This window comes from Grampus griseus (assembly GCF_964374135.1).
Source record: "Grampus griseus genome assembly, chromosome: 21".
Classification (NCBI taxonomy): Eukaryota; Metazoa; Chordata; class Mammalia; order Artiodactyla; family Delphinidae; genus Grampus; species Grampus griseus.
The window spans coordinates 30,054,802-30,075,168 of record NC_139015.1 but is presented as its reverse complement, the minus strand read 5'-3'; the positions used below and the strand labels follow the sequence as shown (position 1 = coordinate 30,075,168).

The 20,367-nt window shown below is 39.4% G+C and overlaps 2 protein-coding genes across 3 annotated transcripts in view; one reads left to right on the top strand and one right to left on the bottom strand.

Moving 5' to 3' along the window:
* ADAM9 (ADAM metallopeptidase domain 9) overlaps positions 1–13,327 on the bottom strand; it is a 103,063-nt gene extending 89,736 nt beyond the window's left edge. The window contains exons 1-3 of one of the 2 annotated variants that reach the window (XM_082680467.1): positions 13,068–13,327; positions 3,039–3,136; positions 425–483 (exon numbers count right to left, since the gene is read on the bottom strand). In XM_082680467.1, coding sequence (XP_082536593.1) covers positions 425–483; positions 3,039–3,136; positions 13,068–13,164 — 254 coding nt within the window. In that variant the 5' untranslated portion in view covers positions 13,165–13,327. The remainder of the gene's footprint in view (positions 1–424; positions 484–3,038; positions 3,137–13,067) is intronic. The other variant, XM_082680466.1, reaches the window with a different exon arrangement.
* Positions 13,328–13,648: 321 nt separating this feature from the next.
* Positions 13,649–20,241, top strand: TM2D2 (TM2 domain containing 2). Its single transcript, XM_082680465.1, has 4 exons — positions 13,649–13,970; positions 14,809–14,896; positions 16,568–16,683; positions 17,697–20,241. Exons 1-4 carry the CDS (start codon positions 13,744–13,746, stop codon positions 17,908–17,910), a joined length of 645 nt encoding a protein of 214 aa, XP_082536591.1. The 5' UTR covers positions 13,649–13,743; the 3' UTR covers positions 17,911–20,241.
* The last annotated feature ends 126 nt before the right edge of the window (positions 20,242–20,367 follow it).

The following is a 20,367-nucleotide window of genomic DNA, read 5'->3' as shown; positions in this document are numbered from 1 at the left end:
GTGGCCATCTGCAACCCAAGAAGAGAGCCCTCACCAGACACTAACCCTGCTGGCACCTTGATCTTGGACTTCCAGTCCTGTGAGAAAATACATGTCTGTTGTTTACATCTGTAGTACTTTGCTGTGGCAGCTCTAGCAGACTGATAAAACTACTAAAGACTTCTTTACCCCCTGCTCAGCTGTTTCTTGGGCCGATCATGATTTTAAAGTTTTCTTAAATACAACTTTCTCTTCCTTTAATTTAGATTTATTTTCCTTTGCTCTAATGTCAATGGAAATGCAAAATAGTATGGCTTTTTCCATACATCTACTCTTATTTTCTCACCTTTTTATCAATCTACTAAGCAATATCTAACTAGAAAAGATACCCATATAGCACTGAAAAAAAAATTACTGAAAAGCCAAAGTAAATTAAATTTCTTACTTATTCCTTTCCAAGTGAATAATATGCTCTTTTCCTTCAGCTTGAATGACATAAGATACCTAAATGCACAAAGGAGAAAAGAACAATAAAACACTATCTTCTAAATAACTTTTCAACAACAGAAATTCCATCCTGAATGAAAATAACTTGGTACTGACTAGAACTATTTTATGAAAGAACCTTAAATATACTCGTAAATCATAAAAATATACTCTGATCATCCCTACCTTCCTTTAATAAACTACTGTGGAAAACAACCTGCATGTTTATCTAAACTCATCTTAAATTCATTTAAAATTGAGCTATAACTTAAGGGATTATTTTTACTAAGTCCATCCCTGTATTACCTATAGTATAAAGTAGTTCTTCCTTTCGTTTTAAATGAAACGAACCTCTTAGTTTCAAAAGATATTCCCTCGTTCTGGTTAGACGAAATTAATAGCCTTTTATGATTTTATATCTTCACATGGCTCAACACATTTCATCGCTTCTAAACAGACTTTCCCCCCTCACGTGAACATCTTTGAAATCCGGATACATCGTACAGAGGCAGAGCAGTCTAACTGGTAGCACTCTGTTCCTTTCTTAATTAGTGGTACATTAAATAACAGTGTGATGAGGCAACTTACACTTACACATCCTCAGCTTGTGGGATCCTCTTCTCTACCTCAAACGCTAAAATAACTTGCCCAGTGACTCACTGTTTCATTAGCAAGAAGCACTTTAATGTGATCTCTAGAACCAGGGGATTCAACTTTGTCATAATTCTAATAAAAAAGACAGTCATGGAGGGACTCAACAAACAATAATAGTATCAGGAGTGTCCTCTTATTCTCCCTACTGTTTCTGGACTCTAAGTGAATGTTTTGCCAAGAAACAGCAGGATCTCCTTTCCTAGGGCACTTCAACATCTGACTTCTAAGGCCAAGACTGAGATCCAGGTCCTGGGGTTCTGCTTCCACATCCTGTGTGGGGACCTCAGGACTCTGCCATCTACCTCTTTCTCCACTGAGGCATCAAAAATACCAAGCTCCTTCCAACGCCACAGTTTTAGAGTGTGTGTTTCTATCCTTTCTGCTCTTGGACAAACACAGGACGTAAAAACATCACTGTCATCTCCTCTGAGAAGAATTCTGATAATCTGAGAATTGTTTTGTGATATTACATTCTTCCCCCAAACAGCTGCCTGGGTTGCTCATTCCCTTCCTTCTGGTCTTTGCTCTGCTCCAGGGTTACCTTCTTAGTAAAGTCTTCCCGGGCTGTCCTATTAAAAAACACAAACCGTCCTACCCCCTCACCCCCACCCCCAATTCCAACATTCCCAACCCCCTCCCTGCTTTAATTTTCCCCATAGCACTTCTTACCATCTTAAGTAATCTCTATTATTAATCTATATTGCTTATTTGTCTCCTCCTCTCCTCCCACGAGAATGGAAGCTCCACAGGGGCATGGAGTTTGTTTTGTTCACTGCCATATCCCCAGTGCTTAAACAGTGCTTCCACGTCTTCCCCAAATATTTATCAGGGTGCATGCAGGACATTTACTACAATCCCAAGTATCTATGTGTGCAGTGTTGATAAAGGTCATCAAAGACACGATAAAGTAGAAAACATCGTCCCTGTGCTGCTAAGTGAAGAAAAGGGGGAAAATAACAATGAAAACACAAATTAATTCTACTCTAAAGGCAAAACAAAAATCAAAGAGTAGAATGTCCGGTTCAAAACAAGGAAAAATTACAAACTGTTCCACTGGAAGGAGATCTTAGAGTCATTTATTCCTTACTTATAAAGAAGTAAATGAAGACGAATGATCTACCCAATTCGTGGTAGCACCCAGAGGGAGGGCTAAAGCTAAAAGCTCCTGACGCTAACTCCAATGTTCTCTTCACTATGCCTAGTCCCTAAACAATGGACAAGCTGCCTTATCGTTAGAAATATATCGGCAATTCAGAGGTAATAAGCTAAACTCTCTATCCTTCATCACCTGTTACTGTTAAACTATAATAAAGTTAAATTATACTTCTATAAAGTTGAAGGGTTTGCAAAGTCAGTTGATATCCAAATATATTATTTCTGAGCTTTACAGTAAGAGAAAAATAGTATAAAAATTAATTTTTGTGCATTGGTTACCCTGTTAGCATATTATGTTTCTTCTGATATGGAGATAAAACTCATTTTTGAGCAAACATTCCCAGATATGAAATACATGCATATAACACACTACTATTCTCCAGTGTCAGTAAAGATACAGCATGTAGTACTCTACCTGTCACACACTGAGAGGTGAATTCTTATTCTTATAACAAGACCACTGTAACCATCACCAGTCAGGTAAGGGTCAGAAATCTATGTAACCAGCATCCTACCCTGGTCATAGAATTTTACTTAACTGACTATTTCATCCTCTTACGTTTCAAGTTGATTATTTTGTCTTTAAAAAAAAAAAAAGCTATTAAGGATCAGTATGTCACTTTACTAGAATAATGTCCAATGGACACCAGTGCCGTAATCACTGGCTGACATTACTCACTGAACCAATCACTCCTGAAAATAACACCCTTGTCTTAAAAAAAGTGAAATTTAAATACATATATATTTCTCAAGAGATAACTTACCTGCTCTGAGTAGGGCCTAGGGGCTTCTCTTCTTTCTCTAGTTAATCTCCAAGGAGTTATTATTTCATAAGAAGAGAGATGGGAGGTCTGTTGAAAGCCTACAGAAAAGGGAATAACAAACATTATATAACAACTGAACCTGAAAAACTACATGTCCTAAAATACAATGGAAATCAAAAGCTGAATGTTCAATTCATAGAAAAATCATCTGATGTTCCCACACTAAAATATATATAGTTTTATACAAAGTTTTATAGGAAAATAGCAATATACTAGATAAGTATGAGGGGGAAGAAATGTATTTCTTAAAAAAGGATGTCGGCCTTTATCCAAACAGTATATACACAGCAATCATTTTCAAACAATTTTTAGCTATAAACCCTAATCCCTTGTCTTAAAAGAAATCTTAAGGCATAAACACAAGGAAAAAACTGCTCCGGTGGGGAAATGGAGGGAAGGCATCTAGAACATGGCACCGTTTATTACTGTCTCTTTTCCCACCCTCACCCAACATGAATGATATCCTGAGATGGTACGGGGATACTTACAATACGGTCAAGGACAATAAGAGGGAAAAGTTACTTTTAATGCCTGATGGATTAACTCTAATAAATACATACCTAACAATGTAGCAATTATCTCCAATGAAATTACTGCCACTAATCTGTCCTAAAAAGTTGAATAGATAAAATGTATTAAAAATAAAGTACTCAGAACCATCATGCAAGACTTCCTCCCAATTCCAATCTTGTATAGCTCATTACACAGTGGAGTCACATCTGAGTGGGGCCTGGGTTCTAAACTCATCACTTGAGAGGGGAGAGGGATAAACTAGGAGTGTGGGATTCACAGATACACACCACTATATGTAAAACAGATAAACAACAGGGACCTACTGAAAAGAACCTGAAAAAGAATGAATATATGTATATGTATAACTGAATCACTTTGCTGTACACCTGAAACTAACACAACATTGTAGATCAACTATAATCCAATAAAATTAAAAAAAAAAAAACCAAGGACCTACCATATAGCACAGGGAACTGTATTCAATATCTTATAATAATCTATACTGGAAAATAATCTTAAAATATATATATATATATACATATATATATATATATATAAAAAACTGAATCACTTTGCTGTACACTTGAAACCAATACAATATTGTAAATTAACTATACCTCAATGAAAAAAAATAAGTAAATCTACCTAAAAAAATTAAAATGAAAATAAATAAGTAAATAAAACAATGAGCAGAAAGCCATGTTGATTCACTGCATTGAAGCAGTCAAGCAGGATTTATGTATAAATACAAAGTTTTATTGTTAGGTTTCCATTTTGTATTTTTGAAATTATCAAAGGTATTAAATAATCATATATTATTTAAAAAATAAGATAACTAGAAAAAAAGTAAAGTCATCACTTAAGCAAAATTTGGGTATAATTAAAATGGCCCATTCAAATCCCTTAGGAAGGCACACCCCATGTTGGCATCTGATACAGTCTCTCAATACATCCAACACATCTCTTCTTCCTCCAGCATAACTGCCAATGATGGCATGTCAGTTTGTTCAGAGAACTTGACGAAGTAGATGGTCACCATCTAAGGACCACGGATGAACAACCTCTATCTCTATATATCTCCATATACCAAAACCACATTTGTTATGAGGAGGCTTGAGAATGGCATACACAAACAGAAACACTGCGGGAAGAACAGATTCACAGCTTCTACTCAGTGGGGATCAATTCAGGAAATAAATTCATTAAGTAGAATTTCTTGAACAAATAAATGCCATGAAAAGGAGGAAGAGGGGACCATTATAAATTAAAAGAGCCATATAACCAAATGCAATATCTGGACCTATCTGGATCCTAATTAAAATAAATTAACAGAAAAAAAAATTCTGAGACAACCAGGGAAATTTTATAGATATGTAATCTGTATAGATATGTGATGATCTTGAGGAATTAGTATTAATTTTTTAAGTGTAATAAGCATATTGTGGGTAATGTTTTCTTTAAAAGTCCTTATGTCATAGAGATTCATTCTGAATATTCAAGGGCAACATGATATGACATCCAGGATTCGCATCAAAATAATCCAGTGTGCGTTTGAGGGATGAGATATATGAAACTATATTAAAACTGGGTAATGGGTACAGAGGAGTTCATTACTCTTCGCTCTACTGTTTTGTTATGTTTAAAATTTTCAATAGTAAAATAATTATTTTTTAAGTAGTTATCTATAGGGAGTGGGATGAGAGGAGAGACTTTTCACTTTATAAGCTCTGTATTATTTATAGTGTCTATGAAACATTACAATTATAACATATATCATATATATGAGACTATAAGATGTGTCATAACAAACATGTAAGTATCATAAGTAAATGTACCAAACTTGTTTAAAGCAGCTACCACGATGGAATAGAACCAGAGAGTAATGAGATAAGGACTCAGACTTTATTTCCTGTACTCATGCATGTCCGTATTGTTTGAATTTGTTTTTATAATGAGTATTTTGAAACCCCAAATTACCATTGAAATTAAAAGGGGGAAAAAGGAGTGTTTCTTCAATTAAAAAAGAAAAGCACAAACTATTTAAAGTACTGATTATCTACTATCTCAACACCTCCTGTCTTCCCATCAGCCTCATTAACCTCGCATCCAGACTATGATACCGTCTCACTCCCGCTCTCTCCTCGCCTTTGGATCCAAGTTCATTCACTCCTTAATTGCCTTATGCCTCTCAGATTTCTCAAATGCAAATTAAAATGAAGCATCTTCACCTAACCTTCCACAAGCTAACACTGTACATAAAAATGTCTATAACCTTGTCTAGTTTGGAATTTTTAAAGATACAATGTAAACAGGAAAATATAAATTAAATCTCATTCAGTACAACATGTCATACTAACACTCTGCAAACTCTTTACCCATCAACCCCTTAAATCTTATTAGGCATAACATACCATCTAAATGGGGCTTCACGTCATTACATAAAAATACCAGAAATAGACTCCAATACTCACAAAAGCAACCAGGGGCTGGCTGATCTAAGGCATACTTATGACATACTATGATAAAATATCCTTCAGATATTTGGAGTTGCCAAATGGGAGCCGTGTCAAAAGAAATCTGTGGCCTTGATAGAAGCAGGCTTCAAATCACTAAGTAGAAATATCCTTCATCCTAAATTAACTGAGGTACAGGACTATTTCCTCACCCAGAATAAACCTTTCAAGGACCTTCAGTTTTCTCAAATTCCTAAAAACACAAATTTCAATATTATCCTTAATATTTTTCTTTTAGATCATGGTAATTTGTTCAACTACTAAGACAGTCACTCTAAAAGTAATGGCAGGAACAGATGGCAGGAATAAATGCTTTCAGTGAGTTACAGAGGAGAAGCTCTGTGTGATAAAAAAAAAGTCAATCATCCTGTGCATTTATATGCAACTTCCTATGATTCTATAATTATTTCAAAATAAAAGATTTCTTAAGTACATCCTTACAGGCAGGGATTAAAATGTTAATAGGCTCAGGCAACTCTTATACTAGAAGCTAAACAATATGCAACTAAACTGAAATCTTTTCATCACAACTCAGAAGCAAACATCACAGAGAAACAGAAATGCCTCAGAAAAGACAACTACAAATGAGCAGGCACATATTTAAAGAGCTCTCATTCTGAAACATGTTAAGTGACTTTATAAGGTCACATAGCTAGTTTCAGGCCAGGACTGAAGCTATGGATCTTTTACGAAGATGGTTAGAGAAGAATGAAAGTCCAATAAAGGAATATAAGACACATTCTACCCTTTCTCCCATTTTAATGCACAATTCTTGTTTTGAAAAAAAAATTAAAATGAACCTTTTATTTTTTAAAGGCTTTCAAAATTATACCGCCCCAAAATAACTTCTATTTACATGTAAGAGCTGTTATTCTGATACTGACTTCTTGGTTTTAAAATCCAAGGATCCACTTTCTGAATGCCATAGGAGTTCCAAAACATCATAAGAAATGCACATATTTTGGTTATGTCATTGAAAAACAATATACACTGGTTGTATGAAACCCCTTCTTCCTGTATTTTTTCAACATTCCTTCATCCCTAGTCCTGGCTTATTTTTATTCTTTTTCCCGTTCATACCTTGCATAGATTTTCCCCAAATTCCTTTTATTTTTTGTTTTTAATTCCAAATAGTAGCACTTGCTCGTGGGAATCTAGAGATCAAGTTTCCCATGTCACTATAGAGAACGTGCATCAACAGTATTTGTACTATAAAGCTTCAGCCTCAGCACTATTGACATTTGAGGCCAGAAAATTCTTTGCTGTGGGTGTTTTTCTTTGCAATGTAGGATAGTTAGGAGCATCCCTGACCTCTACCCACCACTGGCCAGAAGCACCACCAGTGTGACAACTAAAACTATCTTCCAGATGCCTTCTGGGGGCAAAATCACTCCCCCTGAAAACCAGTGGTATAGAGTTCACAATGAAAACTAAAATCTTAATACAATCAGCTCCATGGAAAATACAAACTATTTTATCAGAATTTGATGCACACCATCAAAAGTCACATTACTAGAAAACATGGGCTGGAGATAAAAGTAAGAGTTGAGGGCTTCCCTGGTGGTGCAGTGGTTAAGAATCCGCCTGCCAACGCAGGAGACATGGGTTCCAGCCCTAGTCCGGGAAGATCCCACACGCCACGGAGCACCTAAGCCCGTGTGCCACAACTTCTGAGCCTGAGCTCTAGAGCCTGCGAGCCACAACTACCAAGCCCGCGCACCACAACTACTGAAGCCCACGCACGTACAGCCCGTGCTCCACAAGAGAAGCCACCGCAATGAGAAGCCTGCGCACCGCAACGAAGAATAGCTCCCGCTCGCCACAACTAGAGAAAGCCCGTGCACAGCAACGAAGACCCAACACAGCCAAAAATAAATAAATAAAATAATAAATAAATGTATTAAAAAATAAGAGTTGAAACATGAAACTTAAAGTGTCTTAAATTTAGTAAAAGAAAGAAAAAGGTGTTAGTTGCACTTCTTTCTTCCTTTAACTCCTTAGATATTTTTACGTACTGTGTTTTGGAGGAAGCCTAAATACATGTTTTGTAATAGCATCTGAGAAACTGAGTCCCCCTAAAAATGAATCCCCTTACTTAGTTTATGATTAATCTCTCTATTCAAAACTTTATCCCCTTTCTTGCCCTCTCTGACCTCAATCCTGTGCTAACTGAACACTAATCAACCAGAGTTAGATGACTGAGATTGCTGTCGTTGATAACATCATTATGTGCCTAAAACTGCTATTGTAGATACTACTATCATTCACGTACAAACTCAGGTTGCTTCTCCAGAGCAAGATGCCCTCATAGACCCCCAGCCATGGACCACCTGGCCAGAGAATGTAAACCAGAGGCATTCTGACTCCCAAAACCAGGATTAAGAAATGTCAGAAGATGATGATTAATCCCAGCATCTTTGTTCTTCCCCTTTAAAAAAAACAAAACAAAACACTTCACTCAAAAAGCCAAGCTGGAGTGGATCTGAGACTTATCTTCCACTCTCTTGCTTGGCGCCCTGCAACATACCCTTACTTTGCTGCAAACACTCGCTGTCAGAGTTTGACTTTCTGTGCCCTGGACACAGAAGCCCTTCCTCGGTTACAACTGTAGACGGATATAAGTTAAAAGAATTCTACCTAATTGCAAAGCAAACAAATGTAAACCCTCAGCCAAGGGCTTTTCTCCTTTCCTTCCCACCTATTGTGTAAACAGAGAACCACCCTTAAGTACTTTCACTATAGAAAATAAACCTGGGTTTCACATACAAGATGAAGAAGATAATTCTGTTGTCTGAGTTATTTCTTGAAGAGAAATTGCAATTAGATCCATAAATTGCTGTATTTTGGGCCATATCTTTCCATTCCATTCACAAGGTCAGTGCCCAGTAAACATATATTATATATTAATAGCTATCTTCAAACATAATTATAATTTCCACTGTTACGTCCTACATTCTGACATTTTTTGCGTTATAATTTGTTTTTACATTTACTCAGTTTTACATTTAAAAAGAAATAGGGCTTTTGCTATTGTTTGTTTGTAAGTGGCCCTTTGGGAAAAACACTCACCATTTATAAGATTTAATGCCCTAAAGAATTTAAATTCCTCTACCAAGGAATTTAAGTTTCTTGAAACCAAGGATGGTACCTTACTCATCTCCTATTTCCTGCACTGGTACAGTAGATATTCAACAAATGTATTGAGTAAATGACCTCTTTTGATCTTTACAGCTATACATACATAGATCTCATAATTGCAAATGATTCTGTACAACCTAAAATAAGCTTTATTTTTTATGATTAGCACCTTTCATATCAATTTTCCACAAATCCTCACGGCCCACAATTTGTCATGTTAATGCAATGCCACATTTCACTGTATGACTCTATCATTGACTGCTTACCCTCCCCTCGGAAGCAGCCAGTGTGTCAATGGATGTGGAACAGGCTCTCCCAGGGTCTACTTGTATGAGAGTTCTTAGGGGCTACTAAAGGAAGGGGTAGGGGGAACCTTCCAAAAATGAGTTAAGCCATAAAAAAATCTCATTAAAAGGAAAATGTGTCAAAGGGAAAGAAGCATTTCCCATGTATGGGAATGGGTTTTATCCTACAGTATGACAAATGTTTGGCAGTGACATCATTTTTACTTATTATAAGCTGAAATACTCTAATTCTTACGTTAAAATCAACATAAACCGATACGAAAACAACTGCATATTTAATAACTGACCAAAGTATTTATAAGTGAACTTCTCAGGTTCCCTAACTCATTCTTGAAGGGTGTGATTCAAGCAGTACCCGACACATGATCACTTTGGGGAAAACGATTTGAAATAACACTTTCACAAAATGAAAAATAAACTACAATAATATATGAACAAGACTACACAATTCAAAGTGCAATTCAACTTTAATTGGGTCCATGTTGGCCCCATTCAAAGGCAGGGTGGTTGGGAGGTTAGTTACTGAGATACCTAGAGGACCAGATTTACTTATGCAGCAGTCCCATAGTTCTAACACAAAGGTGGCATAACTCCAAGACTCTGCTATATACTAGGCATTAAAGAAAAAAAAGAAATATCATGAGGCTATCTATGTCATATATTTGAGCTTGTGGCTATTCCAAGAAAATGCTTCCGGTTACTTAAAGCTTGCATCTTTGGGGGGATTCTACCACAAACTAGGATTAAAAAAAAAATATATATATATATATATATATATACACACACACACACACACACATATAAAGTCAACTTTGGTAAGGTAAAAATTATTTATTTATTTATTTAAATTTGGCCTCGCCACTCAGCTTATAGGATCTTAGTTCCCCCACCAGAGATCGAACCTGCACCCCCGGCCGTGAAAGCACGGAGTCCTAACCACTGGACCACCAAGGAATTCCCGGTAAGGTAAAATTTAAAATGTGTTTGGAAAACTGTCTTGGAACCCAGCAACTTGTTCTGTGCATATTTTAATTATAAATGTTTTATTTTTTTACATAAAAGTGAAACTCAAATTATCTTTATATTTAAAAGACTACATTCTCCTATTCGGCACAAACATACCAAATCCAAATAATTCACAGGCACCTAAAAACAAAATTAGTACAGACCTAAATTCTTACCATGTAGTTCATCTTATGATTCATCATGAGTAAGCCTTAAATCTCATTTCTTCTAGAATTCTAGTCTTGAAAAACAAAAAAAATTCTAGGTCTGCACATCATAATCACTATCTTAAAAGAAGAAATCAGATGAGGTTTCATACCTGCCTGATTCCCTTTGTTATTGTTCACAATGATACAAAGTTACCTTTGTCAGCCCCAGTTTAAAAAAATATATAACGTTTACTGTGTCAGCTTTTGAGAATTTATACTACATTTCCTCATCGACACAATGTTATAAATGGTAAAAAAAAAAAAAAAAAAATTCTACAAAACCTATTTAACTCCTAATGTAACCGGATGTGTAGGTGGTACTTACTGAGTACGCAAATTCCTCTTTCATTAGCAGAAAAGGTTTCAGTGCTGCTTTAAACATCCTGTATTGCAAAAATTCGGTCAGCTGATTTTGGAAGAACATTCCCGTAGGGAAACATGAGTTGACTCACTGCACACTAGTACAAAAGCCTCTTAACTGCTCTCTCCCAGCCTCCAGTCCCTCCCTCCTATATTCTGTCCTCTACTGTGTAGCCAGTTATATTAACCGCAAATCTAGTTATGCCACATCCCTACTTAAAAACCATCCTGCCCGAAGAACTTCCTCCAGGGTAAAGTCCAAACCCCACAGCACATCACAAGAAGACTCTCCCCAGCTGGTAGCAACCTACCTTGGTTTTTTCCGTGCCTCCCTTTCATGTAGACTGCCTGGTGACATTCTCATCATTCCCTAACTATCCTCATACCTCTCCATACTCTTGCAAAAACCCTTCTGCTTAGAAAGAATTCCTATTCCTTTCCTTGAACATTCACCTATATAGATCAGTTCAAATATCACTTTGTCAATAAAACCTTCCCCTATATCCCTCAGATAGACCCAGCACATTTGGTCACCTTCTGCCCCTCCACAAGCATTGAGCTTGGTGTTTACAGGCGTTTGATAAACGCTGACTAAATTTTGAAAGCATACACATGCTTCAGTGAGGGACTGGCCATAAACTGTTAAAGCTGCTGTTAAAAAACATAAGGATATTCCATCCATCTATATACGGGTATGCAATAAACAGAATCATGGATTACTAAAACTCCAGATGTTTAACCTACTTCCCCTTAAATGTTGGTAAATGTTAACCATATAGAATACCACAGCAAAAACAGTCTCAACCATAAAAGATTTGGTAGCTTCCCATCAATAAAGTTTCAGTATTTAGAGCTTCAAAATTCCTGCAATGGGGCAAATTTACCTAATTGAAAAAGAATAAACCAAACACAAGAAAAAACTTAAATTTAGTCCTGCACTGAAATCTTCACCTTTGAACAACTCTCAAGATAAAGATTTAGTAGAAACCCCACTCTCCATCATACTCTATGGCTGATAAAGAAAACACAACCGTGCAAACAATAATTTAACACGAGCCAAAATAAAGAAAGAAGGTGTTTCCAGAAAGAAGCTAGTGTGTTGGCGGTTTGTTTCCACTATGTTTGGGTATCTCCAATACAAATACCTTATATATTCAAGGTTAGTTTCACAAGTCAAAAGCGATTTCACATAAATGATCTAATTCTCACTGTAATCCTGTGAGTTAAGCAGAGCAGGGATTATTCGTCCGTATTTGAGATATTACCAACCCAATAAAAAAGAAGATAAAAGACCGTTTGGCTATAGAAATGTAGCACTTCGTTTCCAAAAAAGTATTCTTACTACAACAAAATGGCCCAAGAAAAATATAAGAACCCCCCCCATTCCATCGCTAAATTTAGCTCTGTGTACCTAGTGGTGACTCCGCTAATAAAATGAACATCAAAATTTCAAATCATGATAACCTGGAGCAAAAGTTCCATCTCCCGGTCTGCTTCCCAGTGACATTGACTGTACAAGAGCAAGCTCCATTTCTCAAAGCACTTCTCAAAACCTCCACGCGCACCCAGCCTCCAAGGCTCTCAGCCGAGCCCCCGAGGTCAGGGTCGGACCCAGAGTCGCCCCGAGAGGGTCTGGGGGCCCCAGCCTTGCGCGAGATGGGGGTGGGGCGCGCCGCAAAAGGCTCTGCCCAGCATGACACCGAGGACGAGGAACCAGACCCGAGAACAGTGCCGAGAAGAATTTGGGGCGCCAGACCCCGAGCCTCGGGTCCGAGCACTGTCCACACACAGCTGAGCGGCTCCGCCTCCGACTCCGGGTTCAGTCCCCAGGCCAGGCCCCTCCACTCCCAGGCACTACAGGGTAACTCCGAGCATCCCAGCCCTAAGAAACGCGAATCCCAAAGGGTCCTGGGGGCGGACACCCACCTGACCGAGCCCCACCGAGGGCTGGGCTCACCAAGCCGAACAAGATCAGCCACAGGAAGCAGAGGGTCCCAGAGGGCGAGCCCGCGCCCGATCCCATCTCGGCCGAGTCCGCAGGTTCCCCTCAACACTCGGTCGCCCCTGCCTCCGCCCGCTCCACCATTTCCCAGCCCTGCCGGGGCCCCAGAGCTGGCAGCGATGCGCGCGCTCGGCACTGACGCAAGTCGGCTCTGGTCCGAGCTCGCTCCCGACGCGGCGCTGGCTACACTGACGTAGAGAGCGATCCGTCCCCGGCGGGAGAACGGACTTTCTATCGGGCCCCTAAGACCCTCACTAGTCTGCCCCGCCCATCACTATCCGTCCCGCCTCCTCCCTCCAAGGCCCGCCTACTTCGGGGGTCGAGGGAGCCCATTGGAGGAAGCAATCGAGGCAAAAGAAGGCGGAGCGTGAGACCCAGAAGCGGAATTGACAGGCACAAGTGACGCGCAGCCCCGCCTCCTGCGCAGCCTCTTCTTATTAGCTGTCGGGGGTCGGGCGGAGCGTCGAGCTGCTCTCCCATTGGCTGTTTGGCGGCGGGGAGCGGGGCTACGCGGAGAGGCCTGACTAGGCAGGGCTTGGGTCGGCGGTGCCGGCCGGGGTTTGAGGTTGAGTCCGGGTCTCCGCCACTGGGCCCGGGAAGATGGTGCTGGGTGGTTGCCCGGTGAGTTACTTACTCCTCTGCGGCCAGGCGGCTTTGCTGATGGGGAATCTCCTGCTGCTGCATTGTGTCTCTCGGAGCCACTCGCACAACACTACCGCCGAGCCCGAGCCCACATCCGCTGGCGCCGCCCATCCGGAGAGCTCCACCGGCTCCGCGAGCTGGGAATATGGCGACCCCCACTCTCCAGTCATCCTTTGCTCTTACCTGTAAGCTACGCAGTCGTCGAGGCGAGTGTAGATGGAGATGGGGCCTGGGACATATGGGTGTTATGCAGGGGAGAGGAAGGGAGGGAGGCAGGCTGCTTTTTTCCCCCAGCCTCTCTCCACCTGAGGACCTAATAAGTCAAAACGCGGGAAGTAAATATCGTGACAGGTTTCTCACTCGTCTCACTCATGCAGGGGAAAACCCTGTGTGTCGATGGCAGATCCTTTGGGATCCCCAAAGAGGAGAACTAGGGAGGAGTGACATCATATAGCCTCCGGAAGAAGTATACGTGTTGTGCCTTCTCTGTCCTGCTCCCTTTAACCTAAGGAGAAACCATCGTAGGTGCTGCTACTGAGTGGGGCACAATTGGAGTAAGTTATTTGTACCTACAAGGCACTTCCTTACAAAAAAAAAAAAAAAAGAATATCCTTACTGTTGCAGAGCCAAGTCAAAATTTTTAACCTCTCTTTTAAGTCAAATAAGAAAAGGCGTTTGGGAAATGCAAAGAGGGCTGGGAATCCTTTGGCTTCAATTTTGCCCTCATACCTTGTGGCTGTTTGCCTAGGGAAGAGATGAAGCCATGGCAGAGGTAGAATCCGTGTAGAAATAGGACCAGAAACACGCCCCTGGCACAACCAAAGGGTCATTTGGATGGCTGTTTGACCGGCTGTGCTTCAGCCTAACTGACAGCATTTCTTGTCTTGGGGAAGAGTCAGAATGAAATTAACCCCCAGAAAACTTAAAGAAATTTCTCTTGCCTGTTTTGATTATATACATGTAAACAGCCATTTGCAAAACCTTAATGATGATGACAGTGATGCTCTTACTGGTGATTTACAGACCCGATGAATTTATAGAATGTGAAGACCCAGTGGATCATGTTGGAAATGCAACGGCATCCCAGGAACTTGGTTATGGTTGTCTCAAGGTGGGTTTTTGTTTTGTTTTATGAGCAAACTCTTCCATAGAGAAATAGTACTGGCTAAATGCTGTTACAGAAAAGTATAAGGGGCATTAAGTTACCTTTTTGTAAAATTCATTGGAATGACTATTACTGGAAATTTTCAGCATGGCTAGGGTCAGTGGCTGAACAAGACATTTAGCTTCCTCAGGAAGAAGCAGTCTCTGTGCCAAAACTACCCAGGTGCAAAGACCAACCTGTCTTTGGTTCCTTTGGCCATTGAGATTGACAGATTTGGAACTCAAATATCACCCCTGACAGTCCTTCAAGGTATGTACTTTCCCAAAAGAGCAAAAGAAAGGTTTAGGCAGTTTCTAAAACTGATGATGGATTGAGCAGTATCTTTGTTACACATGCATTTGGAGCAAAGATCCTCTTGCCAGTGACCTTTCTTTTCACCACACAAGCAGTTTCCACTGTGTCCTTAGGAAATAGGTAGGGTCTATCAGTGTATGTCTTTGTAGGAGGTTACAGCGTTCAGGAGAAGCCTTTGATAACAGTGGCCTCTTGGAATGGAAAGAAGCCATTCAGTTCCATTAATAGTATCCCTAAAGCTGGATGCATGCTTCCTAGTCAGTCTCCCCAAAACCAGTGAAGTTCACATACTTCCTCCCCACTGTGGACTCACCATTATGTTATACTATGCTACATAATACAAGTCAAGACAGAGTCAGCTATAAGAGAATTATGGAAAATATTCTTTGTGCTAAATCAGACACAGAGGAATAAACCTGAAAGTAATAAGGCCAAAAAGGCCACACTTACTGCAGTCATGTGTAAAGAAGTATTTTCAATACAATGAGATTTTGTTCTATGGGTAATTACTGATAAAAGTTTGAGTGAGTATTGTATAGAGATCACTTACGTTTACCCATTTTCATTAAACACTGGGTTGATCCTGTCAAGGTTCTCGGACTGTCACTTCCCCCAGAAGTCCTGGAGGACTGTCAACATTCAGGCACCCGTGTCCTGGGGCAGGACCCACCCCTTCCCTTTGAGGAATGTTTCAGCAAAAACAGTAGTGAAGCACTTAGTAAGGTGCCAGTGGAGAATGTACAGCTGTGCTTTCTCTGCAAGCATTCAGTTACACAAAGGGTCAGAGGTCCTGTTCTGAAATGTTTTTCTGGAATCTAAACTTATACTATAGATGTATTACAGACATCTGAAAATCACAGTTTCGTGACCGAAGTAAAGTCCTGAGTCAGCTGATATTCTGAGTTCTTTCCTAATGATGTTCGTTTATAATATGTATAAAACAGACCTCAACTACACATTGACTTTTTAAATACCCATTCCCAAATGTTCAGTAATGTGCTCTTTTTTCCTGTAAATACAGGATAAAGTGTTGTGTCTACTCTAAATGGCATTTAATGAAACTGATTATAAACTTTTCTATTATATTATTAAAGAAGGCAGTCATAAGGAAAGAAAAAAAAGTTTATTTAAAACAGTGTACATTTAGGATGGACTAATGTAAAATCACTTGAAGCACGTCACCGCATTCCTTGCTCTTTAGCAGAGCTTTACCTCACCTTTGTTAGAATAATTATTGTCCTGAGTCAGCTTTTACTGATATATTTTGTGTTACTTGCTCTGGTGAGTTTGGTTGGTTGTTTTGTTTTGGTCGTTCTTCCCCAGTTCGGTGGTCAGGCCTACAGTGATGTGGAACACACCTCCGTACAGTGCCGCGCCCTGGACGGAATCGAATGTGCCAGTCCTAGGACCTTCTTACGAGAGAATAAACCTTGTATAAAGTAAGTGTTACTCTGAATGGAGCAGTTGTTACTTGGATGGTGGTAGAGCTGTTTTGTCATTTCTTGATGTGACTTTTTCTTTTACCGTTAAGTGTTAAAGGGGCAGCATGATTACTACTGTGTATCCTCCATGGACACCAACAATGTAGTTATAACAGAGGGGACACTGGACAGGAGACCAGAGGCTGTGAATTCTAAATGTCTCTTTCACCAACCAGCTAAGGACCTTTGGCCACCCAGTCTCTGTCCTCTCATCTGAAAAATGAAGGAGTTGGACCAGATGATGTAGCTCCCAAAGTCCTAGGATAGGCATAAATCCTTTGCAGACAGCCTTAGATTTTCAGGAATAAAGATTTTATTATGAAAAATATGGACGCTTCTCCCTGAAAATCAGGTATTACCTTAAAGAATTAGGGTTATTTCTGTAAACTCCGCTTGAAGGCACAGAATTTACATGTACCATTTGCTAATGGAGAGTCTGTGACTGTGTTAAGTGATGCTGTTAGAGCATCTGCAATTGATTGTTATCACAGCACATAAGACTGTGTACAGTGTTATGTACAGTACATAAGACCTTACAAAGAAGTCCTGTTGTTAGGTGCCACAAAACAGCAGAAAAGGAATATGGAGATCAGTGTTCATTTAAGGGAAGGTAACACCTCATTAGAGAACTACTTTCAGAACTGCAGCCTCCCTCCGGAAAGGAGCCTGTGTAGGAGGGATGGGGGCCCAGACTCCACACCTACCAGCATACCTGTCTTGCAAATGTGCTTGATAGTTTCTTGTTCAGTCCAGCTCTGTATTGATTCCTAAAGGTCCTCCGTACCTTAGCAAGTACTCTTTTGAGGGTCTAGACAAACTAGAGATTTTCCTTTTTGGGGGCGGGATGGGGGGCAGTTAAGAGGTCACAGAGGAACTGCCTCACCATCTTTTCACTTACATGAAATTCACTAATCGTTGAGTGTTTTCATTTTCACGTGGTAATCATCTTCCTCTTAATTCCCTTTGTGTAGGTATACCGGACACTACTTCATAACCACTTTGCTCTACTCCTTCTTCCTGGGATGTTTTGGAGTAGATCGTTTCTGTCTGGGACACACTGGCACAGCAGTAGGGAAGCTCTTGACACTTGGAGGACTTGGGATTTGGTGGTTTGTTGACCTTATTTTGCTTATTACTGGAGGGCTGATGCCAAGTGACGGCAGCAATTGGTGCACTGTTTACTAAAAAGAGCGGCTACCGTGGCCCAGAGAGGTAAGTCTCCTGAATTCATCTCTACAGGCTCAGAACTCTTCCTTATTATCAGACCTGACCATTGCCTTCCTCTTTGGAGGGAATGGCTTTGGTTAGGAAGGTTTCTTTGGACTGTGGATTTTCAACCCAAACTTCACCTTGCAGACTAGAAATGACAAGCAAACAGTATTATGGGTATCCAGTTTGCACCTTTCCTCATATACAAAAAATATAAAGGATAGTGATTAACTTATAAGCTGCAGGAGGGTTTCCATACACTTTATTTCTGTGCGTTGCTGTATAATCAATCCTTTGGAGCAAGTGGACCCAACAGGATAAGCAAAGTGAATATTTTTAGCCTTGTGCCTTTTGTGACCCTGAGTCCTCATGCGGTGGAGATCGGAAGCTGAACCAATGAAAATCTTCAGAAGTAGAAATGACGATGGATTTTAATTACACTGAAATTCTGACTTTCTGAGTTTAAATTGCAGAATAAATGTTGCCAACCTGGAATGCTCGTTTGGGTGTTTTCAGTAGGTAGAATGAAACTCAAAATTATATTTGTTGTGCTTAAAGCTAAGCATTTGAACTGAGCCTGATAATAAACCCTATTGTTTCATCATTATTATGCCTGAGAGGGAATATATCCAGTACAGTAATTTCCTCATTCCAGTTATGTTTTGGATAGCTGAACATGGCTGAGTTCAGCCATCCTCTTGGCAGACTTTTCCTATCAAAAAAGTAGTATTTACCAGTTTAGAGAGCCCATGTTGTAGACTAGTAAAAAAAAAAAAAAAGATTTCATACAAGTAACTGTAAATCTGTTCTTCATGATTAGGTAAGATAATATGAGGGGCCTCAGGCCCCTGGAAAGAAAAGCAGACTCTTCCTTAAAGGATATTACTACTGAGTGCAGGGTAGAGTTAGGATGTGATCTGGGGGGCAAAGAAACTGAACACATTCTGTCAAAATAAGCATGGTACCAAAATCTCTCAGTGTGGGCTATAGCAATCAGTCATAGGGAAAGAGACAGCCAAGGTTTCGAGTTCCCAAATCACTGGGAATAAAAGAAAATGTTCTGAATTATAAGTGGTTTTTAAAACTTAGTTCCCATCCCTTGCAATCTGAGTTGAAAAGAATATAAGGTAAAAATGGGGTTTGTAAGGTAAATCAAAGTAAGAGCCTGGTATTTGGGCAACTTATAAATTCTAGAAACAATCAAGGTAGAACTGCTCAAAGTTTAGTCTCATAATAATTGACATAAAGACCAAGAATCCCAGTTAAAATAACTCTGAATATGCTCTATCATTATGAAGTTTTCCTAAGAGCTTCAGCTTTATTATCTCTGATTAATATGACCACTGTTCTTACGGTATTAAATGGTGGCAATTATGTAAAAGTTAAAACAGATTATTCTATTTTGTCCTGAAAGTTCTGTACCACGTTGACCTTAACCTTCTTTATAACAGTAATAATTGATAGATTCTTATTTATAATCTCTACACTCTAAGGCAGTACATTTTAAATTGTTGTGGGTCATGAAGAAACTGGACCTTCTCCCCAGAAAAATGCATAGAAACATAAAATTTTGCATAGAACTTAAGAGGGTTCAAGGATGCCCCCTTTTAAAAAGAAAAAAAAACTTCTAAGAAAAATCTGGAAAACAAACTAAAATTGAAATCTTACCCCAAATAAGATACTACTTTAAAACCACAAATCCTGCTTCATCTCACAAAAAAAAAAAAAAAAAAACTTAAGGATATTCACAAACCCCATCCAAAGCTATTTTCCTTTAAAAATAAAAAATAAACTGTGGCAGCTTTCAGACTCAAAATCATTAATCATTAATGTTTCCAGGAGGAAGAGCTTGGGTAAAGAGGTAAAAGTCTGTAAGTTACTAAATTTTGTATTTTAAAGAAGAAGCCCTTCTCACAGAAAAGGTGATGGGGATCAAAGTTGTTTCTACTGCTAGGTGACAGCCTGAGAATCTTTACCTTCCTCTGTGACGATCCACATTTGTCAGTTTCAGTGTGGCTTCTAGGTGATGCCCATCCTCTGTATTCACAAACCCTGGCCAAATGTGACACAACCTGAAAAACTATTTGAATAAAGGAATATTTTGAAAAATGTGATTTCCTTTATACTCTGGATTCAGTTTTTTTCTTAATATTTGGTAGATAGATCTATTTGTTTGTGTATATTTGTGTTATATCCAGTTTGTGGCTATAGAGAAGTTTTTAAATACTGAAGCGTCCTTTTTGTCAAGGTTAAACTAGAAACTCTGCCTGCTTTCAGTTGTTTCCTGTCTTTAAATAAAATTTTATCAGCTCCCCAGACTTCCTGGCACCATGTCCTTCTTCCACTTGCCTTAGGAATGCTTCTTAGCAGCAGTTATAACACCCCCAACCTAATGGTTCCAGAGTGTGTGTATTTGTGTTTTAAAGCATTCAT